The sequence below is a fragment of the Peromyscus californicus genome, unplaced genomic scaffold (genome assembly GCF_007827085.1).
Source record: "Peromyscus californicus insignis strain IS unplaced genomic scaffold, ASM782708v3 Scaffold_8__1_contigs__length_139910024, whole genome shotgun sequence".
Classification (NCBI taxonomy): domain Eukaryota; kingdom Metazoa; phylum Chordata; class Mammalia; order Rodentia; family Cricetidae; genus Peromyscus; species Peromyscus californicus.
This window is the reverse complement of record NW_026294606.1, coordinates 106,110,286-106,130,064: the sequence shown is the minus strand read 5'-3', so window position 1 is coordinate 106,130,064 and position 19,779 is coordinate 106,110,286. Positions and strand designations below refer to the sequence as shown.

The following is a 19,779-nucleotide window of genomic DNA, read 5'->3' as shown; positions in this document are numbered from 1 at the left end:
CTCGAGTCAGCTGTGAAGGGGAGGGCAGGAAATGCACAAAGGCTGGACGAGCAAGCAGAAGGGCTAGAAGTGCAAGAACGGAGATCTCAGGGGCTTTTGTACTGTGACTTTGCTGGGTCGGGATCGGTGAACTCAATATCCCAGGAATGACCAATTCCCTAGCGTTCCGAAAGACAGGGGAGGGCCAGCAGCACCCACCACCCTTTCTGTCTGCCCTCCCTTACCTAGGCTTCACTGTGTCCACAGATGAACTTCTAGGACTTCTAGCCCACAGATGATTTCTCCCAATCAACCCAGAAAGAGAGGGACTTGAGAAGGATGAGACTCGAACCTGGGTTCCCCTCCTCATGCCCACACACCTACGTTGCAGTCAGCCCTTTCCCTCTGCTGGTGGCTGGGCCGCTGTCCGAGCCCCGCCTCTAGGCTTCGCACGCGGCCCCCGCCTGACCCGGCGCCCAGGGGCGGAGTAGGGCGGGGCGGGCGGCAAACGCAGCACTTTCGCGGCTTTGACAAGCCCGCAGCGGCCGGGCTGGAACGCTGAGCCCGGCCGAGACTGCGCCATGCAGGAAGCGCCAGCTGCGCTGCCCACGGAGCCAGGCCCCAGCCCGGTACCTGCCTTCCTCGGCAAGCTATGGGCGCTGGTGGGCGACCCAGGCACAGACCACCTCATCCGCTGGAGCCCGGTGAGGGCTGGGGCCCCTCAACTCCCTCAGTGGTCCCCGGGGTCCCTCCAATGTCTGTGAACACCCGTGTCTACCCAGCCCCCGCCTGGGACTGGGCTGTGAGTACCTCGGTTCAGCTGTCCAGAGTGGATCACGGTGGAAGGGGTAGGTGAGATAAGGGTGAGGAGGAGTAAGGGTCCTAAGAGCCCAAGGGACCTAAGTAATTCTCACTTTATTTACTTCATCGACTGATGAGAAAACAGGCCAAGAAGAGGGAAGGGCTGGCTCTACCTCTGGCTCAGGGTCACATAGTGAGTCTGGGACCAGTCTGAGGTGGACCCCGGTTTGGTATGTGCTAGTTCTTTCTGAGAACCGAGTCTGGGTCTGGCTAGGGGTAGGAATTATTTGTGGTTATGGCAGAGTAGGCCTCCTATGGTTCTGACCTGGTTAAGTCCCACCTCCCAGTGAGGTGCAAACCTGGACCCCAGAGTGAGTGAGTGTGGCCCAGCAGTGAGTGGCCGCCACTCACCTAGTCTGGTCTGCACCCGGTGGGCGTCCTTCGTTCTTGGTAGAGTGGGACCAGCTTCCTCGTAAGTGATCAGAGCCGCTTCGCCAAGGAAGTACTGCCCCAGTATTTCAAGCACAGCAACATGGCGAGCTTTGTTCGCCAACTCAACATGTGTGAGTCCCTCTGCCAGGCGGGGAGCGGGTTGGGGTTACTTGGTGCAGAGGATGGAGCGGCTCACACTCACGCTCATGCCCCCGCCTCCCCCTCCCCCCACCCCGCACCATTCCCCAGACGGTTTTCGGAAGGTGGTGAGCATTGAGCAAGGTGGCCTGCTCAGGCCAGAGCGTGACCACGTTGAATTCCAGCACCCAAGCTTCGTGCGAGGCCGTGAGCAGCTACTGGAGCGCGTCCGCCGCAAGGTGGGACAAACTGCAAAAAAAATGGGAAAGCACCAATGTTGGTACTTCAGGCTCTGTTTTATGTGACCCTGTCCGGGATGATGCCTCCTACCTACAGGTACCTGCCCTGCGAGGTGATGACAGTCGATGGCGTCCTGAAGACCTGGGCCGACTGCTGGGAGAGGTGCAAGCTTTGAGGGGAGTACAAGAGAGCACGGAGGCACGGCTGCAGGAACTCAGGCAGTGCGGGACAGGGAAGGAAGGGTGGAGTCATGGGTGATAGAATACGGGCCACCGAGGGGCTCTGGGCAGCTCCTTCCACTCTTAGGCGAGAGCCTCCATCCAGACAATGGGTTCAGCTCTGGAACTTTAGTCTTGTAGGATACAGGTCCCCTCTGCTAGTGACCTCTCCACTCTGTGGGGCATGGTGCCTGAGCAAACTCAGGCGCCTCAGCATCTTCCCACCCCTTTCCCCCAGGCAGAATGAGATCTTGTGGCGAGAGGTGGTGACCTTGCGGCAGAGCCACGGTCAGCAGCACCGGGTCATCGGCAAGGTGTTCATCTGCCCCTACCTCCCCCCCTCCCCACTCCTGGGCACCCTATACCTCCACCCCTGTCCCTCAGACCCGCCAGAAATCGCCTCTCCAAGGTGAGGGGCCTGGCCTGAAGTATGAATTAACCCTTTCTTTTCAGCTAATCCAGTGCCTGTTTGGGCCACTTCAGACAGGTCCCAGCAGTACAGGACCCAAGAGAAAGCTGTGAGTCCAAAAGCCTGCAGTGTTCACACCCACATTCCCACTGCCAGGACTCCCTTCCTTGTCAGGGACCCCCTCCAGAGACTTCGCCAGGAATCCTTAATCCTCCCTCCATCCAGGACTCCCCCTACCTCTTACCCCCACCCCACCACCCATTACTTCACACCCCCTCCCCTCTCTTCCATTCCAGGACTGTAATTACCCTCAAATTCCTATGCCCAAAGTAGGCACTCCTAGCTTGGGGCTCAAACTAAGCTCTCTCCCTCCCCTCTCAACCCCCAAAGGGCCCCCATCTCTCAGGGAGCCCCTTCCACTCCAGCATGTGACTGATGCCCTGGAAACAGGCCTCAGCTCTGCTGACTTGGCTGCTGGGGCCTGAGGGAGGGAGAGAGAGGGGGGAGGGAGGTGCAGGCTGAGGGGCATGGAGGTCTAACCTGCCCACCCTGCACAGGTCCCTGATGCTAGATGAGGGGAGCACATGCCCAGCACCTGCCAGATTCAATGCCTGCCCCCTATCTGGCGCTCTCCTCCAGGACCCCTACTTTATCCAGTCGGTAGGTGGTGTTTCCTCCTCCTCCTCTTCCTAGGGCATAGAGAGGATTGTGAGGAGCCTGCTTCTTCTCCCCATCCCCCCCCAAGATGGATGCTACCATTCTACCAACCAGACCTAGGCTCCCCACCATAGATAGATTCCTTTTCAAACCCTGACCCTCAGGCCTGGTTCAGGTGGGTGCTGGTTGGGCTGTTTCTATAGCTAGAGGCCAAGGGCTGGGCCAAGCCTTCTTCTTGCAGCCCCTCCCAGAGACTACCTTGGGCCTCAGCCCTCACAGGGCCAGAGGGCCCATCATCTCTGACATCCCAGAAGACGCTCCATCTCCTGAAGGACACAGGCTTTCTCCCTCCATTGGTGGCAGGAGGTAAGGAGGACCAGGGCTGCCTTCTGGGGACCCTATGGGAAAGAGCCCAGAGCCCAGAAGTCTGTGGGGGTGGGGAGAGGTCGGTGTCAGGGTCTGGTTGAAGCTTTTCTCTGGCGCAGGGTGAAGGGTCTGGCGCCGCTCAAAGAAGAGCCGGCCAGTCCAGGGGGGGATGGCGAGGCCGGGCTGGCCCTGGCCCCAAACGAGTGTGACTTCTGCGTGACAGCACCCCCACCGCTGCCTGTGGCTGTGGTGCAGGCCATCCTGGAAGGGAAAGGGAGCTACAGCCCTGAGGGGCCCAGGAGTGTACAGCAGCCTGAACCAAGGGGCCCCAGGGAGGTACCTGACAGGTGAGCAGAGCTAATGTTGATGCGTTAGAGAGAGAGCCACATATACTGGCCAAAGAAGAGTCTGCTTTGTCTGTCCTGTGGTAGCTAAGGGAGGGCACTGGGCATCAGACTCTCATGACCCTGACCTGATTTCTCAGAGTATGCTCCAAAGAGCATCAAAATTATTGAGAAAATGAAAACTCCCAATCAAGTCACTAAGCACCCTGAAATTAGTTCACTAGGATGATTATCATTTACAGGAGCTCAACCATCAATGGTAGCTGGTCTTAGTGGCACAGGGGTGTCAACCCAACTACTTGGGAAACTGAGGCAGGAGTATCATAAGTTCAAGGTCTGCCTGGGCTACAGTGGGAACTCAAGACCAATGTTGGTGACTTAGTGAGACTCTGTCTAAATATAAAAGGAAGATCTGGCAGGATGGCTTGGCAGGTGGAGCACTTGCCACAAAAGCCCCTTGACCTGAGTTCAACCCCTAAAACCCATATAAAGTGGAAGGAGAGAATCAACTCCACAAACTGTCCCCTCTGACCTCTACACATGCCCCACCCCCAAGACACATAATACACACAATAATAATAAATAAAATAAATCTGCCAGGTGGTGGTGGTGCACACCTTTAATCCCAGCACTCAAGAGGCAGAGGCAGTCGGATCTCTGTGAGTTCGAGGCCAGCCTGGTCAACAGAGTGAGTTCCAGGACAGTCAGCTGTTACACAGAGAAACCCTGTTTCCAAAAATCACATAAATAAATCAAAAATAGAAATAAAAGGAAAAGGGTGGCTAGGCTGGAGACATAACTTAGTGGTGGAGTACGTGCCTAACATGCTCAAGACCTAAATTCTAACTCCAAGACTGGAACACACATGCATCCACAACAAAAAACAAATAGAAAACCTTTACTTGTACTTACACTTATATAGGAAGGGGACCTCTCCCGAGATCTCGGGTCTTAGGTAGGAAGCAAAGGCAAATCAAGGTGACCTATTAGAAGCTGGGCATGGTGACATACCCCTGCTGTAATGCCAGCACTACGGAGGAGGTGGTGGCAGAAGGGTCAAGAGTTCAAGGTCATACTTAGCTAGTAAAAGTTCATGGACGGCCTAAGCTACACGAGATCCTTTGTCAAACAACAACAAATATACCCCTTTAGCATCCAGGAGGTTGAGGCAAGAGGATTGCTGTAAGTTTGAGGCCAGCCAGGGCTACATAACAAGAGGATGTCTCACTTCCACAAAATTTAAAAGGGGGGGGAATCTTCCTTTTTAGGGGGAATTGAAAGAAAGTATTGTCTCTTAGCATGTTCTAGTTGTTGGGGCAACTTAAACCCGATGATGCAAGTCCCACAGGAGATGGGTATTATAGACCAATAGTGTTCTTTGTGCACAGGGGAACTCTGGGCCTGGAGCGGGGTAACCGGAGCCCCGAGAGTCTGCTGCCCCCAATGCTGTTTCGGCCTCCCCCAGAGACCGTGGAGTCCATAGCACCCACGGATGTGAGTATCTCTTCGCCTGGAGCAGGGCATGAGACACAGGCAGTTGAGCTGTCTGTGCAGCCTGTGAGGGCACCACTTACCCGAGCTCTTCCCAGGTGCTGGGCCCTAACCTGCAAGGACGAGAATGGACCCTGATGGACTTGGACATGGAGTTGTCTCTGGTAAGAAAGGCGTGGCTCAAGGTTGGTTTGGCTCATGGCTGAAGAATTGCCCCGGGGGTTCCTCAGCTCTCTTCCTCATCTCCTGGGCTTCCCTCTGAGCTGCTTCCTGGGGTTCTCCCATGCAGATGCAGCCCTTGGCTCAAGAGAGGGGCGAGGCTGAGCTGACAGTCAAGGAACTGAATCCTTCAGGTGTAGGTAATGGTGGTGAGGACTCCTGGGCAGAAACCACCACGATCTGAATTACCATGATCGGGTGGGCTGGGCCGCTTAGGTTGGGGAGGGATGACCCTGAATTCAGGCTGCCCTGTAGAGTCTTCTGGAGTCACCCATACTATCATCATTGTGTGAGAGGAGTGAGGTCAGGAATGATATTTTTTTTCTTTTTTCTTTTCTTTTCTTTCTTTATTTTATTTTATTTTTATTTATTTGTTTGTTTGTTTTTTCGAGACAGGGTTTCTCTGTGTAGTTTTGGTTTCTGTCCTGGATCTCGCTCTGTAGACCAGGCTGGCCTGAAACTTAGAGAGATCCGCCTGGCTCTGCCTCCCCCACCATAGCCCGGCAGGAATGATGTTTTAAGCTAGATATGGTAGTGCATGCTTGTAATCCCAGCACTTGGAGTCTGAGGCAGGAAGATGATGAGCTCAAGGCCAGCCTGGGCTATGCTTTCAAGGGTGTGTGTGTGTGTGTGTGTGTGTGTGTGTGTGTGTGTGTGTGTAATGTTACATCCTAACTGCAGGAGGGCTCTCCTAAGCACCGCCTACTCCTCCTAGGAAAAGACCACACGCTGGGAACCCCACTCCTGCTGGACGTTCCCGCCGATTTGGAGGGTACAGCCCTGTCAGTGCCTGGGGCTTTAACCCTTTACAATACCCCAGAAAGCAGTGCCTCTTACTTAGACCCTGGAGCCAGTCCTTCCTCCCCCTGAAGCTCCCACCCCTCTGAAAAAGCCTGGCTGAACCGGCACGCAGCACACACCCCTTTAGGCTTCCTGGCGTCCCCTGGGGGGAAATGAACGAAGCCCCGGTTATGCGCAGCCTCTCTCCACTACCCTAGCGAGTCCTGCAACATAAACTGCATTCCCCAAACTCTGTTTCTGGTCTCTCCTTTTTTTCTATCAACCAAAGATCACTAGAGTCATGGGTGGGCACGACTTTGCGTTCATATAAATGTCCGGATGCTTGGACTTAGAAACGTCCAGACGCTTGGACTTTCATGGAAGCCCCTACCCGGAGAATGGTGGTACTTGGGAGTCAGTGCCTAACTCTCCCACTGGCACTGAGATGCCGGCCACTGTAACTTCCGAGAAGCAGGCGTTTCTGCGCCACATCCAGCTCCTCCATGCACGCGTCTGACTCTGGGCAAGTCAGTTCCCTTCTCTAAACTTATCTGTGACAGGCAGAGGGAGGAATCGTAGAAGGACAAATTAAAAGCACCTAGCAATTAGAAGGCCCAGAGTGGGCTGGACACGTGGGGCTGTGAGCTGAACTGACCCCCTGACTCAAACCCGGGTGCTCTGGGGCGGGGGAGGGAAACCGACTATGCGTCCTCCCCTGCCAGCGCGTGGCCTCCGCGTCCAGCGTCCGAGTTCGCCCAGCCAGAGAAGCGTGCCCCTCCCCCGCCCATTCCCGGCAGCCCTGGCCGCCCCGCCCCCTTTGCAGCTGCTGTTGGCGTCCCCACCCCGCTTGCTCGGCCCTTTCTGCACTGTCATCTGCCCCGGTGAAGCTCAACTCTGGAGTGGGGCCGTCCGAAGCGCTCCGGACCACAAGCCGGACTCCACCCAGCAGGGAGGGAAAGGAAACAGATTGGGCAGAATACGGTGCCTCACCACCAGCAGCGGAGCTCGAAGGTCTGTGGGCCCCGCCCTTCCGCAGGACTGAAGCTTTGGGACTGAGTAGAGGGCTGGTGAGGGGGACCCTTGCGGTTGCGCATGCGCGACCGGCTCCTGCAGGTTCTACCCTTGTTTCCCAACAAACCCCAGCCAGGCAGCAAGCTGGGGGTCCCAGACCAAACCAGGTCACCTGGGGCTCAAAATAACATTTAGACTTGCCCTTTGATGCACTGGCCAGGGCATAACCAGCTCACCTTAGAACTGTGATAACCTCAAAGGAAGGCCCCAAATCAGCTAGGGTCTAGCCTGGGTGGTGGTGGCCTTTAATCCCAACACTTGGGAGGTAGAAGCAGGCGGATCTCTGAGTTCCAGGCCAACTTGGTCTACAGAGCCAGTTCCAGGACAGCCAGGATTACAAACAGCGAAAGCCTGTCTCGAAAAAAAGATAGATGATAGATAGATAGGTGATAGATAGATAGATAGATAGATAGATAGATAGATAATCAACTGGGGTCTAAAACAGCTAGGGTCTCTGCTTCCCAGACAAGATGAAAGGTAATACTTGTTACTGGGGAGACAGCTAACATAAAAATAACTTGGGGTACAGGGAGGGAGAAAGAGAAGGCCAATCCAGCTTCAAAGTTTGGCCAGAATGGGTGCAGGCCTCACCACCTTCCCTGTAACCAGTGATGGGAGACCGTCTTTGGAAGCCTCATTGAGGAGAGCAGAGGTCCTGAACACACAGTTTAGTGATCCCTGAAAACACAGTAATGAGGACCATGGCACACAAAAGGAGCTAGCTACCTTTGAATTCCCAAGAATTGGGGTAGACATGGGAGCATTTGTCTTGAGGGCTAGATCCATTGAGTAGAGGGGAGAGAGGAGAATCCCAAGCAACAATATCTGCAAAAGCTGAAGTGCTAGGACCATAGTTAGTTCTTGCAGGACTGAATGGTGGATGGAAATGGCAAAGAACCTAGCTGACCAGGGTGGTGGGAAGGAATTAAAATAGCCAGACCAGGTGGCTTAAGACTCTTTGATGGGTAGTGGGGGCGGAGGATAGGAGGTTAGGCCTGGCATTCACCCAGGCAAGAGACGTTATAGTTTAAGGTAGGCCAAGTCAGAGTCCAGCTTTACTGGGTTTCTCTGAGCCTGTCTCTTCACCCACAGAACTGGAACAATAAATGCTAGCCCAGAGTTGTCAAAGTCACTGTGTTGGGGGGAGGGGAGGGGAGGGAGGGGAGGAGGGGGCATGGGTGAGGTACTCAGAGGCACTCATTGTTCCAGGAGGCAAAGTGCTGATGGTGGGCTTAAGGGGCAGAAGCTGACTATAGGGCCACTGACACAGATAGGGTGTGAAGAGGGGAGAGAGTGGGAAGAAATGTCCCTGGTCTGTGCTTAGTGGCCCTGTGGAAGGGTTGACACTTAGATATGAGGCATGGAGGGGGGTCCAAGGTGTGAAGTGACCAGGAACAGTACAATGTGAGAGTCCTGAGACCTGCGAGGCATGGTGTGTGTGTGTGTGTGTGTGTGTGTGTGTGTGTGTGTGTGTGTTCCAATGACCTAGAAAAGAAGGTAGAACAGGTACATTTAGGGCAGAAGAGACCTAAAAGGATGCTGTATGGACAAAGCTGAGGCAAAAGGAACGGCCAGGTTTCCTTTTTCCTTAATGCCAGGGCCCTTGCTGGCTGGGTCAGGCCACCCAACCCAAGTGAGCAGTAGTCCTCAGTTGATAATAGAGATGAGCAGAGTAGATTAATTTGCACCCAGTTTGGTAGAGGCAGCCTCTCAAAATGGGGATAATCCACGGAGAGGAAACTAAAAATTTGGTAAGCATTCCTTAACGGTTTTTAAGAGCTGGGTCTTTCAAGGTCAAGTAAGAGATGACTGTGAGTCACTGCCAGGCCATCAGGGAAAAAAGTCGGTCCTGAATGCCAGGAGGTCTGTCAAAATTCAGGAGAACTCAGTTCTCCTGCTTAGGAAGGACCCAGAAGAGTCACAGACCATGTTGACATTGCAGTGTGGTGATGAGTGAAGGGCAAGGTTCTGGAATTCCTGCCTCTCAGGGTTAGGTGAATGGAGCATGCATGCCTCCACTTAGGCTTCGGATGCAGACCAGATTGTATGAGAGATCAGGCAGGCTGCCCTGATCCAGGGTTTGCTGCGGGGTTCAGGGAGGAGGTATGAACCAATCCTAGGGTTTTCTGTCAGTTCAGGTAAGGAATTGGGTTTAGAAAAAATAATTCAGTTGGACAAACTGGGTCTCAACTGGTGGCCAGCTCGGCAGGTGGCTGGGGCTTAGGAGGGAAGTCCTAGCTGGGGTGAGCAGCAATCAGCTGACAGGTAGAGACTAGCCTAGGAACCGGAGGAGTCGGGACAGAAGCAACCAAGAAGCTGAAGGGTGAGTTCTGTGCCCTGGCCTCCAGGTCTTCCGCTGAAGAACCATCCAGACTCTGATGCCGAGGTGAACTTAGATCACTCCTGGGAGAGGTCAGTGTGTGGGAACGCCAGTCCCCCCCTCCCCCCATTTCTCTCCTTCTCCTTGATATAGCCCGAACATGGGCAACGTGCAGGAGCGGCCATCGGAGACCATTGACCGGGAACGGAAACGGCTGGTAGATACGTTGCAGGCTGACTCTGGGCTGCTGCTGGACGCGCTGGTGGCCCGGGGCGTGCTCACCGGGCCTGAGTATGAAGCCTTGGATGCGCTGCCTGATGCAGAGCGCAGAGTGCGCCGCCTGCTGCTGTTGGTGCAGAGCAAGGGCGAGGCAGCTTGCCAGGAGCTACTGCGCTGTGCCCAGCATACTGTGCGTGTGCCAGACCCCGCCTGGGATTGGCAGCACGTGGGGCCTGGTGAGCACCAGGAGGGTGGAGCCTTGTTGAGATCGGGGGCGTGGCTTGGGGTGAGGCAAAACTAAGGGTAAGTGGAGGGCAGAGAATGTGGAGGTAACTAACCACAGAGGGGTGAATTGAGCCTCAAGTATTCCACTTCCTCCCCAGGCTACCGGGACCGCAGCTATGACCCTCCATGCTCAGGCCACTGGACGCCTGTGGCACCCAGTTCAGGGATCACATGTCCTGAGCTGCCCAGAGCTTCAGAGCAAGAGGAGGTCGGAGGTCCTGAGGGCTCTGAGGCATTGCAATCTGGAACTCCAGAGGAGCCAGAACTAGAAGCTGAAGCCTCTGAAGGGGATGAACCGGACCTGGAACAACAAACGGAACCAGAACCGGAACCAGAGCCAGAGGTAGAACCAGAGCCTGAACTAGAACCGGAGCCGGAGCCGGAGCCAGAGCCAGAGCCGGAGCCGGAGGAGCCTGACTTCCAAGAAGATGAGTCTGAAGGTTGTGCCTAAACCCTTGCTTATAGGCTTGTTAGAGGTTGTAATGAGGGCTGATACCCACTCCACTGACCATCATCCTCTTCGTCTCTAGATTCCTGAACGCCAGAATCCTGACCTGTACAAATCCTATCCAAGCTGGATAAGACCTGGGAACCTGCCAGAGCTGGACCCAATGCACCAAGACTCCATTTACTGCAAAATGAATAAACTTGGGAGGGTTAGCCTGGACCTGACTCTCCACAACTCTGGCGCTTTGCTCAGGAACTGAGGGTAGGCGTGGGTTTGAATCCCACTGACCTGACCAGGCTTGTGTGAAACACCCCCACCCCCACAACCTTATTCCACCCCCAAAATAGCCCAAACTATGTGTCTGGAGATCTCAGATCCAGGCCCCAACGGGACCTGACCCCCGCTCCATGCTCTTTTTCACTTCAGGAGCCAGCTGGGAGCCTGTGGAGACAACAGTCCTACTCCATGGAAATCACTAGGCTTGGTAGACTGAGCAAGGGAAGGGGACAGGCGTCCCCCACTTGATGAGGGAAGTCTTGGAGCTCACAGTCTTTAAGGGGGACCTGAGAGGGAACTTGAGTAGACAGAAGCCACACACATCATTGTAACTGCTGTTTAATTATCTGGTTCTCCCCTGAACTGGGAGCTCAGTGGGGGTCTAAGCAGTCACAGACATACACAAGGAGCTCTGTACATATCTATTAAGTCAGTGAATAAGAACTTCCCAGCTATGATTCCAAGCTTCACAGAGGAGAAAATAAAAGGCCAGGGTAGGAACAGTACTGGCTCAATCCCTCACGGCTGAATCTGAAGTGAAAATGGAGGCATTAACCAGCTCTGTACTTCTCCTGGCCCGAGACGAGCTCAGAACTTAAGATAACAAATCCTATAGGCCTGACCTGCAGGTTTGATTGTGGTTGCTTCCAGCCTGTACCAACCATTGCCAGAGACCAGCTGTGAGGGTGTGGTCAAAGACAGGCACAACCAAGACTAGTGTGGGGACCGAGGGTGGGGCCAGGTGCTGGACTCAAGACCTGAAGTCCAGCGTGTCTGTGTGTGGTAAGAGGAGGACTGGGAACAATGGTACCTTTCCAAAGTGTCCCGTCCCTCCACTGAACTTTCAGGAACTGCTGCCCCCCAGCCCCAGCTGGAGGCATGAATAATGCATGGAGGCATGGAGGCAAATACATGGAATGACACATGACCAGTGAGAGGGGCAAAATGCTGAAAAGCAGATTCCAGCCCAGCTGGGTCTCTGAGCCCGAGTGAAAGCCAGGACCCTATGCTCAGGCAAGCCACCTCAGAGGGGATCCCAACTCCCACTAGACCCAGTGAGAGGTAGATGGTAGGTATGAATGCTGAAAAGCACCAATAGGCCAGGTGGGGGAAGGGAAAGGCCAGGACCAGACACCAAAAGTCATCTCATGCAGGAACAAGTTTCTATTCCCCAATCAACCCACATTCCTATTCACACTCAGTTCCCCTCCTCTCCCCAGGTCTCCCCTGTTCAGGAGTTTATGTGACATGCTGCTGCTAGTTCACAGGCCCCAGGAAGACTAGCAAGGACAAAAACCTTCTGACGTTGTCTCTCATCTTCCCAAGATGCTCCTGGTCACCCAGTGCCCCCCCCAAGAAACACCTAGGCTATAGAACCATAAAGAGCTTCATATTCCGGTCTGAGACCTCTGTCAAGAGCTTCTGTCTATAATCCTTAGCCAACATCAGTCCGGGAGCAGGCGGCCCAGCTCTGCTTCGTCCAGTCGGTTGGTGGTCATGATGTGTTCCAGCTGCTGCCGGTAGCGTCCCAAGTCCTTCATAAAGTGGGGCACTCGGGTATTATCTAGTATTCCATGGGGCTTCAGTTGGTCCACATCTTCATAGGAGACCTACAGGGAGAAAACTAAGCCTCAGGGCTAATCACAACCTCTGGCTTTCAAGCAGCTAGTCCCAGATCTACTGATGGCTCAGGGCCATTCGCTCCTGTGATGACTACTCTATTCCTGACCTACAATAGACCTATCTCTATTTCTCTATTTCTACAATAGGTACCTTCAGGCTCAGCCCTGGGTCTGTTCTCTTTCTCTCTACATCTTCCATCTATGGTCTATAGCCCATTCCCCTCCAGCCCAGATTATCCCCTCACCTCTAAACAGCATTCAACTGATACCTGGGTATCTCTCAGGTGTCTCCCACATCCAGCACGAGACTGCTGAATGTCAGCTGTCAGTCGTCACCACAGTCAGGTCCAAGAAAGGGAAGCTGGGTTCTCATCTTCCCATTCAGGGAGTCAAACAGATAGAGTTCTACTATCTGTAGTTTATCTCTTTGCAACCATGCTACTGCCTGGTTAGGTCAAACCATTATCAATTCTGTAAGAGTGATGGAAAGCCTCCTCTATTTGCCTTTCTTTTCCGTGCACCTCCCACATGACATCCAGTAGGAGCCTCCCTAAAGCAAAGCTGTGCCACACCTTTCTTATAGCCCCTCCAGTTCCCCTTTGCTTCTGAGAAGGTTTGCTTTCCTCAACGCAATACAGGACTTGGGTTTTGGTCCATGGCCATTTCTCCAGCCTCCTTCCTCAGAACTTCCTGACTGCTCCCTTGTCCTGGAACACTCACCTCCTTTGAAATATATGCACACATCTGCAGGCTGGGTCACACATCTCATCTGGGATACCGAAGTTTTATTTCTTCTTGTCTGCGTACCTCCACTCAAGTTCTTACCACCAGAGAGGCCTGGTATTCAGGCCTCCATCAAATATGTACTCAAAGGTACAGGGAGGAAGGAGGAGGCAGCTGAGGCCTCTATAAGCCTGCAGCCTCTTACCTTGCCCAGCGAGGTCAGCAGCGGGAAATCGATGGTCTGACGGTGCCGCAGGATGCGCACAATGCCATCCAGGTACACCTGGTCCTTGCTGAAGCAGCCTGTGAGAGCGAGAATCAGTAAGTCCTTACCTAAAACCCACTCTTCACTTTGCACTAGCTTAGGCATTGCCCTGATTCGGCAGCTCCCACCTGGCTGGGAAGTATCCGTCTGTCCTCGCTTGGCACGGACGCAGTACTCCCAGCGTACAGCCTCATCCTGCACATATTGGGCCAGATCCTGGAAGAGCTGGCGGAAGGACATGCGCGCCGCCTGGTGAATGGTGTAGTAGAGCAGGGCCGCCCGCCACAGGAAGGGTTGCTTTCTAAACAGCACACTATGCAGGCTGGCCAGGCCCTCCTCAGTGGGGTTGGCTGGCCGAAGCCCATACTGCAATCTGCCTTCAGTGCTGTGCCACGGTTGTCTTGCATTATTCACACCACGCAGGTAGTGAGTGCCTGTGGGGAGGACGAGGAGGTGGCTGAACTCACTCCAAGGACCTCTAGTGGAGACTCTTAGATCTTCATGCCCCCAAATTCACCCCATGCAAGTCATCCCAAGCCCTACCTAAACTCATTCTCACCCAACTCCAGCAACAAGAAGACTCTTGGTCCAGCATACCCCTCTCTGCCTATTTTCTCATCTCCTGCACACCAGTTCATACTGTGCCCTAGCTCTCCTAGAGACCAAGCGCAGGCCATCCTGCCCCAACGTCCTAGTGGCCCAGGCCAATCATCTTGACAGTCATGCAAATGCCCCAATCAAAATCACTGCTTGCCCAGAGCAACAAGATTCTTGTCTGATGAAGACAGTGACTAGTGTCCTGTGCTCGTCTTCCTATCCTGGTCTCCTAAACTTTTATCCATGTGTTTTCTTCAAGCAATTCCCTTCCTAGGATCTGGCCTGCCACCCACCCTGGTGGGCCTGTATGTTAGCTGGTCTGGTGGAACCCTCCGATTCTTTCTGGCCTGTTAGGACCTTGGAAGTCTTCCCTTCACTGCCAAAGGAAATCAGAGAGGAACTGGAGAGACAACCAAAGGAAGAAGAATAAAGGGCAGCAAAGAGGGTGGGCAGGCATGCCGGACCTATTTCTATGAGTGAGAAGGAAGGAGTATCTGCTTAGGGATGAACAGGCCTGTCTTCTCCCAGAGGGAAGGAAGCGGGGGAAAGCCCCACACTGCCCTGCCACCATCTCTTAATACCTTTCAATTCTACCCACCCACACAAATGCCACCCACAGACTGACCTATCTCATGCCGCAGCATGCCCTCCAACCAATACTGGCGGGCTCCAGTCAAGTTGATGGCCAGGGTGGGTCGGCTGTTCTCCACCATCATCACTGCCTGGGACAGCAGGTCCTCACTCAGCTGCACCACAACCTGCAGGGTGGCAGGGCTCTGAGCCATGGAGCCATGGCTTACAAGCCCTGAAAGGTAGTGGGCAGACAGGCTCCTGATGCTACAAGGCAGCCAGGCTAAACACCGGTCAGGACATCCACCCTTCAAATCCAGCTCTTACTTATCTGGAGCTGGAGCAGGGATATGTTTGGGGATTACAGCTGGCCAGGTGTGGAACCGGGCCTATCAGTTAGGTGGTCTGATTGGGGGCATATAGAATATGGGTCCTGTAGAAAGGGCAAACTTACCTCCCCAACGCAGCCCTCCTTCTGCATGTATTTTCGTACAATGGACCAAATTTGGCACTTGGTCAGCAGCTGGCCCCCTGTGGCGGCCTCAAAGTGTTCATAAGTGCCAAACTTCTCCAGGACAGCCTCAATGATGCCAACTGCCTGTACACAGGGCCACAGTCACTAGTCAGGCTAGGTCCCTTGAGTAGTCAGGGCCAGGGTGAAATGGGCAGGCTGGACTGACCTGATGGATGAACTGTCCAGAGGCCTCCTGGTACTTCTCCAGCACACTCATTGGCATCGGTTCCTGGTACTCGAACTGTGGATTGTAGGTGTAATGGGACTGGAAGAATTTCTCCCGTTCCTGGTCCATGTTGGTTGGCCGCAGGGCCACTAACATGCAGGGGCTCTTGTTGCTACCATTGCCTACACACTTTCGAGTCTTAGCAATGTGAGGTAAGGAGGCCGCAGGCCGTAGGGTCCCTCCACCTGGATCACATCCCCGTCCAAGGGGCGCTTTGCCTCGCCCCCGCTGGCCAGTACTATTTACACTGTAGGTGCTCTCACTGCGACGCATGTGGCTACGGTTTCCCAAGTGCAGCTTTGAGAAGGTCTGCCACATAGGCTGAGACTGTAGTGATGAGGGAACTGCCAGAGCCAAAGGCATAGCCAGGGACTGAGGCCAGGGGTACAAGGGTGGCCCATTTCGGTTTGAGGGCTTCAACCTATGGCGCTGAGATGAGGGGCTAGCAGGTGGGCTGGGGGGTGCCTGCTCATACACCTGAGCCCCTGAATCCAGCACCATTCTGTCCTGAGGGTTACATCCAGCTCGGTCGTTCCAACTTCCCACACTGTTGACCTCTAGGGACACAGAAGGGCATGCAGAGACCAGCGTGAGTGGATGTGGTCAGAGGAGAAAGCCCTATGTCCCATGGTATCCTTGTTGGATCCAGGGTCTGCTGCCAGGAACTGGAGAAGCTATCCACCCTCCCCAGTGTCCATCCCTTCCACCAGGTTTACCCAAGTAGTCTGAGGTGAGGCAAAGCGAGAGGAAGAATTTTATACATTTCCCTACTCACTAAAATCCTCTCAGACGGTTACATCTAGAGCTAAAACTAAGGCCCTAAACATGGTTCTAACCTCAGTGCTTAGCACTTACCCAGTCTGGGAGTTGGCAAAATGCAGCCTCAGATCCCTAGATGGACCATAGGTAAGGGAAGCCCACAGACTGCTTTGTACAGATGGCATCTTCTCAGTCCCATTTTGTCCCCTTTACCTAGCTCTGTCTATATCCTCCTGCCATCTGTAATCAGTCTGAATGCGTATACCCTGCTCAGGCCAGTCCCCACATGAAATACTGTCTCTCCCATTGGTCATCTATTCAGAACTGAATTACAGTCTGCTTTTGGGAATCAGAGGAAAACCAGTACATTCAACTAGCCCCTGGCCTGTCTCCTATCTGAGGTATCTCCCTAGCGGTCATCCAAGGCACAAGTACTCACCCCTGACTCTGTGCCAGGGCTCAGTGCAATCCAGTCTCTCCCCAGACACTGACTGGAGACGCCAGCCTCTGACCTCCCTTGCCTGGTCAGGGACTCAACTCCAACATTCCTCCTTGATCCTACATCACCAGGCTTCCTCTCCACCGGGTTCTGTCCATCAGCATAAATAAATGCTGTTATTCCTCCATCTTAAAAACAAAACAAAACCTCTACATGAATCCACACACAACACCCTCCAGCTGATCTGTGTTGTAGCACAATACCCCGAGTCATGCACACCATCTCCCACTTCTTTCCTGTTCTCTCCTAAGTTCACTCACATTGATTATGCATTTGTCCTGCTCTCCATTAAACTGAGCTGATCAAGTTCACTAATGATCATCATATTGATCTATAGCACCTGGTGCAGTGGATTCTTTTATCCTGGGACCATAATGCCCATTTCCCTTTCCAAATACACTAGGAGTTAGTTTGCCTCCCACATCACTGGCTGTTTCTTCTTTGTCTTCCCAACCTCTTAACACTGTTAACACCCCAAGACTTGTCTATGGTAACTTCTCTCTTCCATTTATACTCACACCCTAGAATCCTATGATCCCATCCAATTTTGTGGTTTCTGGTTTTGCTTTGATGAAGGGGATCAAACCCAGAGCCTTGTAAACACTGAGTATGTCCTCTCCTACTGGCCTATGTCCCTCGTCCTTCCATTAACTTTAGATCACTATAGCGACTTCTAATACATACATCATTTTGTTTAAGATAGAGTCTCCCTATGTAGACCATGCTAACCTTCAACTCACAGTCTTCCTGTCTCAACCTCTCTAGTCCTGGGTCATGGTTAAGCCAACATACTTGACCTTCCAAGATATCTTTAATATTTAATAGGTACCTTAAACTGAATTGACCATTGTGTAAAGAGGTACCACTCACATATAGTAGCATGGGTCACTTTCTCATTTTCCTAAAAAATTTAGAAAAAAATGCCCTACACACACACACACACACACACACAGAGAGAGAGAGAGAGAGAGAGAGAGAGAGAGAGAGAGAGAGAGAGAGAGAGAAGTTCAGTGTGCTGAGTGAGTAGGGAAGTGGAGAGGGTCCGAGAAGAGTTGGAGGAGGATAAAAACATGATCAAAATACATGAAAATGTTTTTGGTGTTCTTTTTTGGTTGTTGTTGTTGTTGTTTTGTGTAGCCCTGGCTGTCTTGGAACTCTGTAGACCAGGCTGGCCTCAAACCTGGAGACCCACATGCCCCTGCCTCCCGAGTGCTGGGATTAAAGGCAAAGCGTTCGACACCACCACCCCACATGACAATGTTTTAATAAAAAAATTTAGAAAGAGGCTGGAGAGATGGCTCAGCGGTTAAGAGCACTGGCTGCTCTTTCAGAGGTCCTGAGTTCAATTCCCAGCACCACATGTTGACTCACAGTCATCTATAACAGGATCTGATGCCCTCTTCTGGCATGCAGGTATACACGCAGAGCACTCACACATTAAAAAATAAATAAATAAAAATAAAATAAAATAAAATTTAAAAACAGAAGAAAAGCTGCCCTCCCCATCAGATGTAGTGATACATGTCTGTAATCCCAGCACTCTTGAGGATGAAACAGGAGAATTGTGATTCCAGGCTAGCCTGAGTTACATAGCAATACCTGTCTCAAAAGCTTTAAAAAGAGAGAAAAGAAAGGATGAAAGAAAATCAGCTTTAGCAAATCTCGACAAAAGAGCCAATCTCCTCTCTCTTCTGGAACTGTTTTTTGTTTGTTTGTTTGTTTTTTCGAGACAGGGTTTCTCTGTGTAGCTTTGCTCCTGTCCTGGAACTCGCTCTGTAGACCAGGCTGGCCTCAAACTCACAGAGATCCGCCTGGCTCTGCCTCCCGAGTGCTGGGATTAAAGGCGTGCGCCACCACCGCCTGGCTGGAACTGTTTTTGCAGTGAACTTTGTATCTGGTGGTTTTATTTGTTTTCTCCTTTCCAGGATCTGCAGCTGTGTTTCCAAAACCCAGAAGAGTTCCTGATCCAGCATTGTAATCAATAAATGAGTGAGCCCGAGTCCTCGTAAGAACTGGAGTCGTCGGAGGGCTGGAGCAACAATTAAGAGCACTTGCTGCTCTCCCAGAGGACCCAAACACAGTTCCTAGCGTCCATGTTGGACAGCTCACGACTACCTCTAACTCCAGGGGCAGCGGGTTCAACGCCCTCTTCTGGCCTGCACAGGCACACGCACATAGCCATACATTAATAAAAATAAAAAAACAAATCTTAAAAAAAAAAAAAAGAACCAGAATCATTCCTTCCCCAAACTTAGATTTCCCCATCTAGACCTGCTCTTCCTCCTCGGAGCCCTCCGACCTTGTCTAGTAATCAGCTATGTGAAAAAAGATTTCAAGTCTTAGATCTTACTCGCCCTCAAACTGTATACTTTTCCTGGACGCCTACTGACTACTACCTGGGCCAGTTCATCCATTTCCCCTTCGTTCGTTCCAACCTACCTCCTCGTAATTACCAGAATGCACCTGTTTCTTTCACGTCTCAGGTTCTTCTGCCAAGAATTCTTTGGCCAATGTGTCCCTGGAGTAACCTCTTAATCATTTTTCAGGGCTCGGTTTAGGCCTCACTTTCTCTGAGAAGCCTTCCCGATGTGTAAAGGGTCCCAGGGTCTTGATGGCTTCTTGACAGCCCTAGGCTGTCACGGTTGGAGGCTAGGTCCATATTCCCCACCGTTCCCTGAACTCCCCGAGGTCAGGGAGGGTCTGATTTACCCTCTCGTCCCAAGCACTCACTAGACGCAGAATGAATGAAGGCAAGGTGAGGATGGAGACCCTGAAGGCGGGGTCTGGAGACAAATGAGAGGGTGTGGCCCACACCAATAAGAACCCCTAGACAGAGGTTGACGTGAGAGAAGAACCAATGGGAACCGAGAGATCCGGGGGGCGTGCCCTGGAGGCCAATAAAGGGCGTGGGACAGGGTGAAGGGCGTGCCCAATGGAGGGCGGGGCTAGAAGACAATGGAGTGGGGGAATTCTCTGGGAAATGAAGAGGGGTCAGGTCGCATGCTTAGTCTCGGTCTTTGGAGTGGGATGCGGGTTCGGTTCGCGTGCCGTGCTCCCACCTGTTCGCACCTCTATTGCTGTCCGCAATTCCTGCTCTTCAAAGCCGATCGCTGGCCTCCGAGACTGTGGGAGCCGGCGCCAAAGACGCACGCAATCGGGCGCGCGCACGCTCGCACGGATATGCGCAGGCTCACGTCAGTCTCCGCGGTAGCGCGAGCTTAAAGCCACTGTGGGCGGAGCCAGGAGTGCGAAGGGGGCGGAATCACTGCCACGCCACGCCCCATGGGCGGGATGCGGTCCTAAACCTCCCC

The 19,779-nt window shown here is 53.0% G+C and overlaps 3 protein-coding genes across 13 annotated transcripts; 2 read left to right on the top strand and 1 right to left on the bottom strand.

Moving 5' to 3' along the window:
- The first annotated feature begins 511 nt into the window (after window positions 1-511).
- Hsf4 (heat shock transcription factor 4) lies at window positions 512-6,324 on the top strand. Of its 5 annotated transcripts, none has more exons than XM_052729132.1 (13): window positions 558-683; window positions 1,235-1,343; window positions 1,462-1,589; window positions 1,687-1,752; window positions 2,051-2,122; window positions 2,262-2,326; window positions 2,775-2,877; window positions 3,116-3,240; window positions 3,360-3,587; window positions 4,973-5,078; window positions 5,174-5,239; window positions 5,365-5,434; window positions 6,010-6,324. In XM_052729132.1, the coding sequence occupies exons 1-13, from the start codon at window positions 561-563 to the stop codon at window positions 6,162-6,164; spliced, it is 1,416 nt and encodes a 471-aa protein (XP_052585092.1). In that variant the 5' UTR covers window positions 558-560; the 3' UTR covers window positions 6,165-6,324. The 5 variants fall into 5 exon arrangements, with proteins under 5 accessions (XP_052585093.1, XP_052585092.1, XP_052585091.1 ...); XM_052729131.1 differs by having other exon boundaries at window positions 1,687-1,811; window positions 2,047-2,122; XM_052729135.1 differs by having other exon boundaries at window positions 1,687-1,811; window positions 2,047-2,122; window positions 3,102-3,240; window positions 3,464-3,587.
- Window positions 6,325-6,867: 543 nt separating this feature from the next.
- On the top strand, window positions 6,868-10,636 carry Nol3 (nucleolar protein 3). 2 transcript variants are annotated; one of them, XM_052729147.1, is made up of 5 exons: window positions 6,973-7,085; window positions 9,494-9,531; window positions 9,619-9,920; window positions 10,068-10,409; window positions 10,500-10,636. In XM_052729147.1, exons 2-5 carry the CDS (start codon window positions 9,524-9,526, stop codon window positions 10,505-10,507), a joined length of 660 nt encoding a protein of 219 aa, XP_052585107.1. In that variant the 5' UTR covers window positions 6,973-7,085; window positions 9,494-9,523; the 3' UTR covers window positions 10,508-10,636. The 2 variants fall into 2 exon arrangements, with proteins under 2 accessions (XP_052585106.1, XP_052585107.1); XM_052729146.1 differs by lacking the exon at window positions 9,494-9,531 and having other exon boundaries at window positions 6,868-7,085.
- Window positions 10,637-11,016: 380 nt separating this feature from the next.
- Window positions 11,017-19,660, bottom strand: Matcap1 (microtubule associated tyrosine carboxypeptidase 1). 6 transcript variants are annotated; one of them, XM_052729138.1, is made up of 8 exons: window positions 19,528-19,660; window positions 16,409-16,596; window positions 15,151-15,767; window positions 14,925-15,068; window positions 14,526-14,658; window positions 13,432-13,737; window positions 13,244-13,341; window positions 11,017-12,303 (listed from the first exon to the last, which is right to left on the bottom strand). In XM_052729138.1, the coding sequence occupies exons 3-8, from the start codon at window positions 15,709-15,711 to the stop codon at window positions 12,139-12,141; spliced, it is 1,407 nt and encodes a 468-aa protein (XP_052585098.1). In that variant the 5' UTR covers window positions 15,712-15,767; window positions 16,409-16,596; window positions 19,528-19,660; the 3' UTR covers window positions 11,017-12,138. The 6 variants fall into 6 exon arrangements, with proteins under 6 accessions (XP_052585098.1, XP_052585103.1, XP_052585104.1 ...); XM_052729143.1 differs by having other exon boundaries at window positions 15,151-15,225; window positions 19,528-19,659; XM_052729144.1 differs by having other exon boundaries at window positions 15,151-15,225; window positions 16,409-16,558; window positions 19,538-19,647.
- Between the last annotated feature and the right edge of the window lie 119 nt (window positions 19,661-19,779).

Bases quoted from the DNA above. Each gene is read 5' to 3' on its own strand.
- Hsf4 (XM_052729131.1), top strand. From the start codon at position 561: ATGCAGGAAGCGCCAGCTGCGCTGCCCACGGAGCCAGGCCCCAGCCCG. The intron at 2,327-2,774 runs GTGAGTCCAAAA...CACCCTGCACAG, and splicing joins ACAGGACCCAAGAGAAAGCT to GTCCCTGATGCTAGATGAGG. The intron at 3,588-4,972 runs GTGAGCAGAGCT...CTTTGTGCACAG, and splicing joins CCCAGGGAGGTACCTGACAG to GGGAACTCTGGGCCTGGAGC.
- Nol3 (XM_052729147.1), top strand. The intron at 9,921-10,067 runs GTGAGCACCAGG...CTTCCTCCCCAG, and splicing joins TTGGCAGCACGTGGGGCCTG to GCTACCGGGACCGCAGCTAT.
- Matcap1 (XM_052729138.1), bottom strand. From the start codon at position 15,711: ATGGTGCTGGATTCAGGGGCTCAGGTGTATGAGCAGGCACCCCCCAGC. The intron at 15,069-15,150 runs GTCAGTCCAGCC...CCCTGTGTACAG, and splicing joins CTGGACAGTTCATCCATCAG to GCAGTTGGCATCATTGAGGC. The intron at 12,304-13,243 runs GTAAGAGGCTGC...TTCTCCCTGTAG, and splicing joins TGCTGACCTCGCTGGGCAAG to GTCTCCTATGAAGATGTGGA.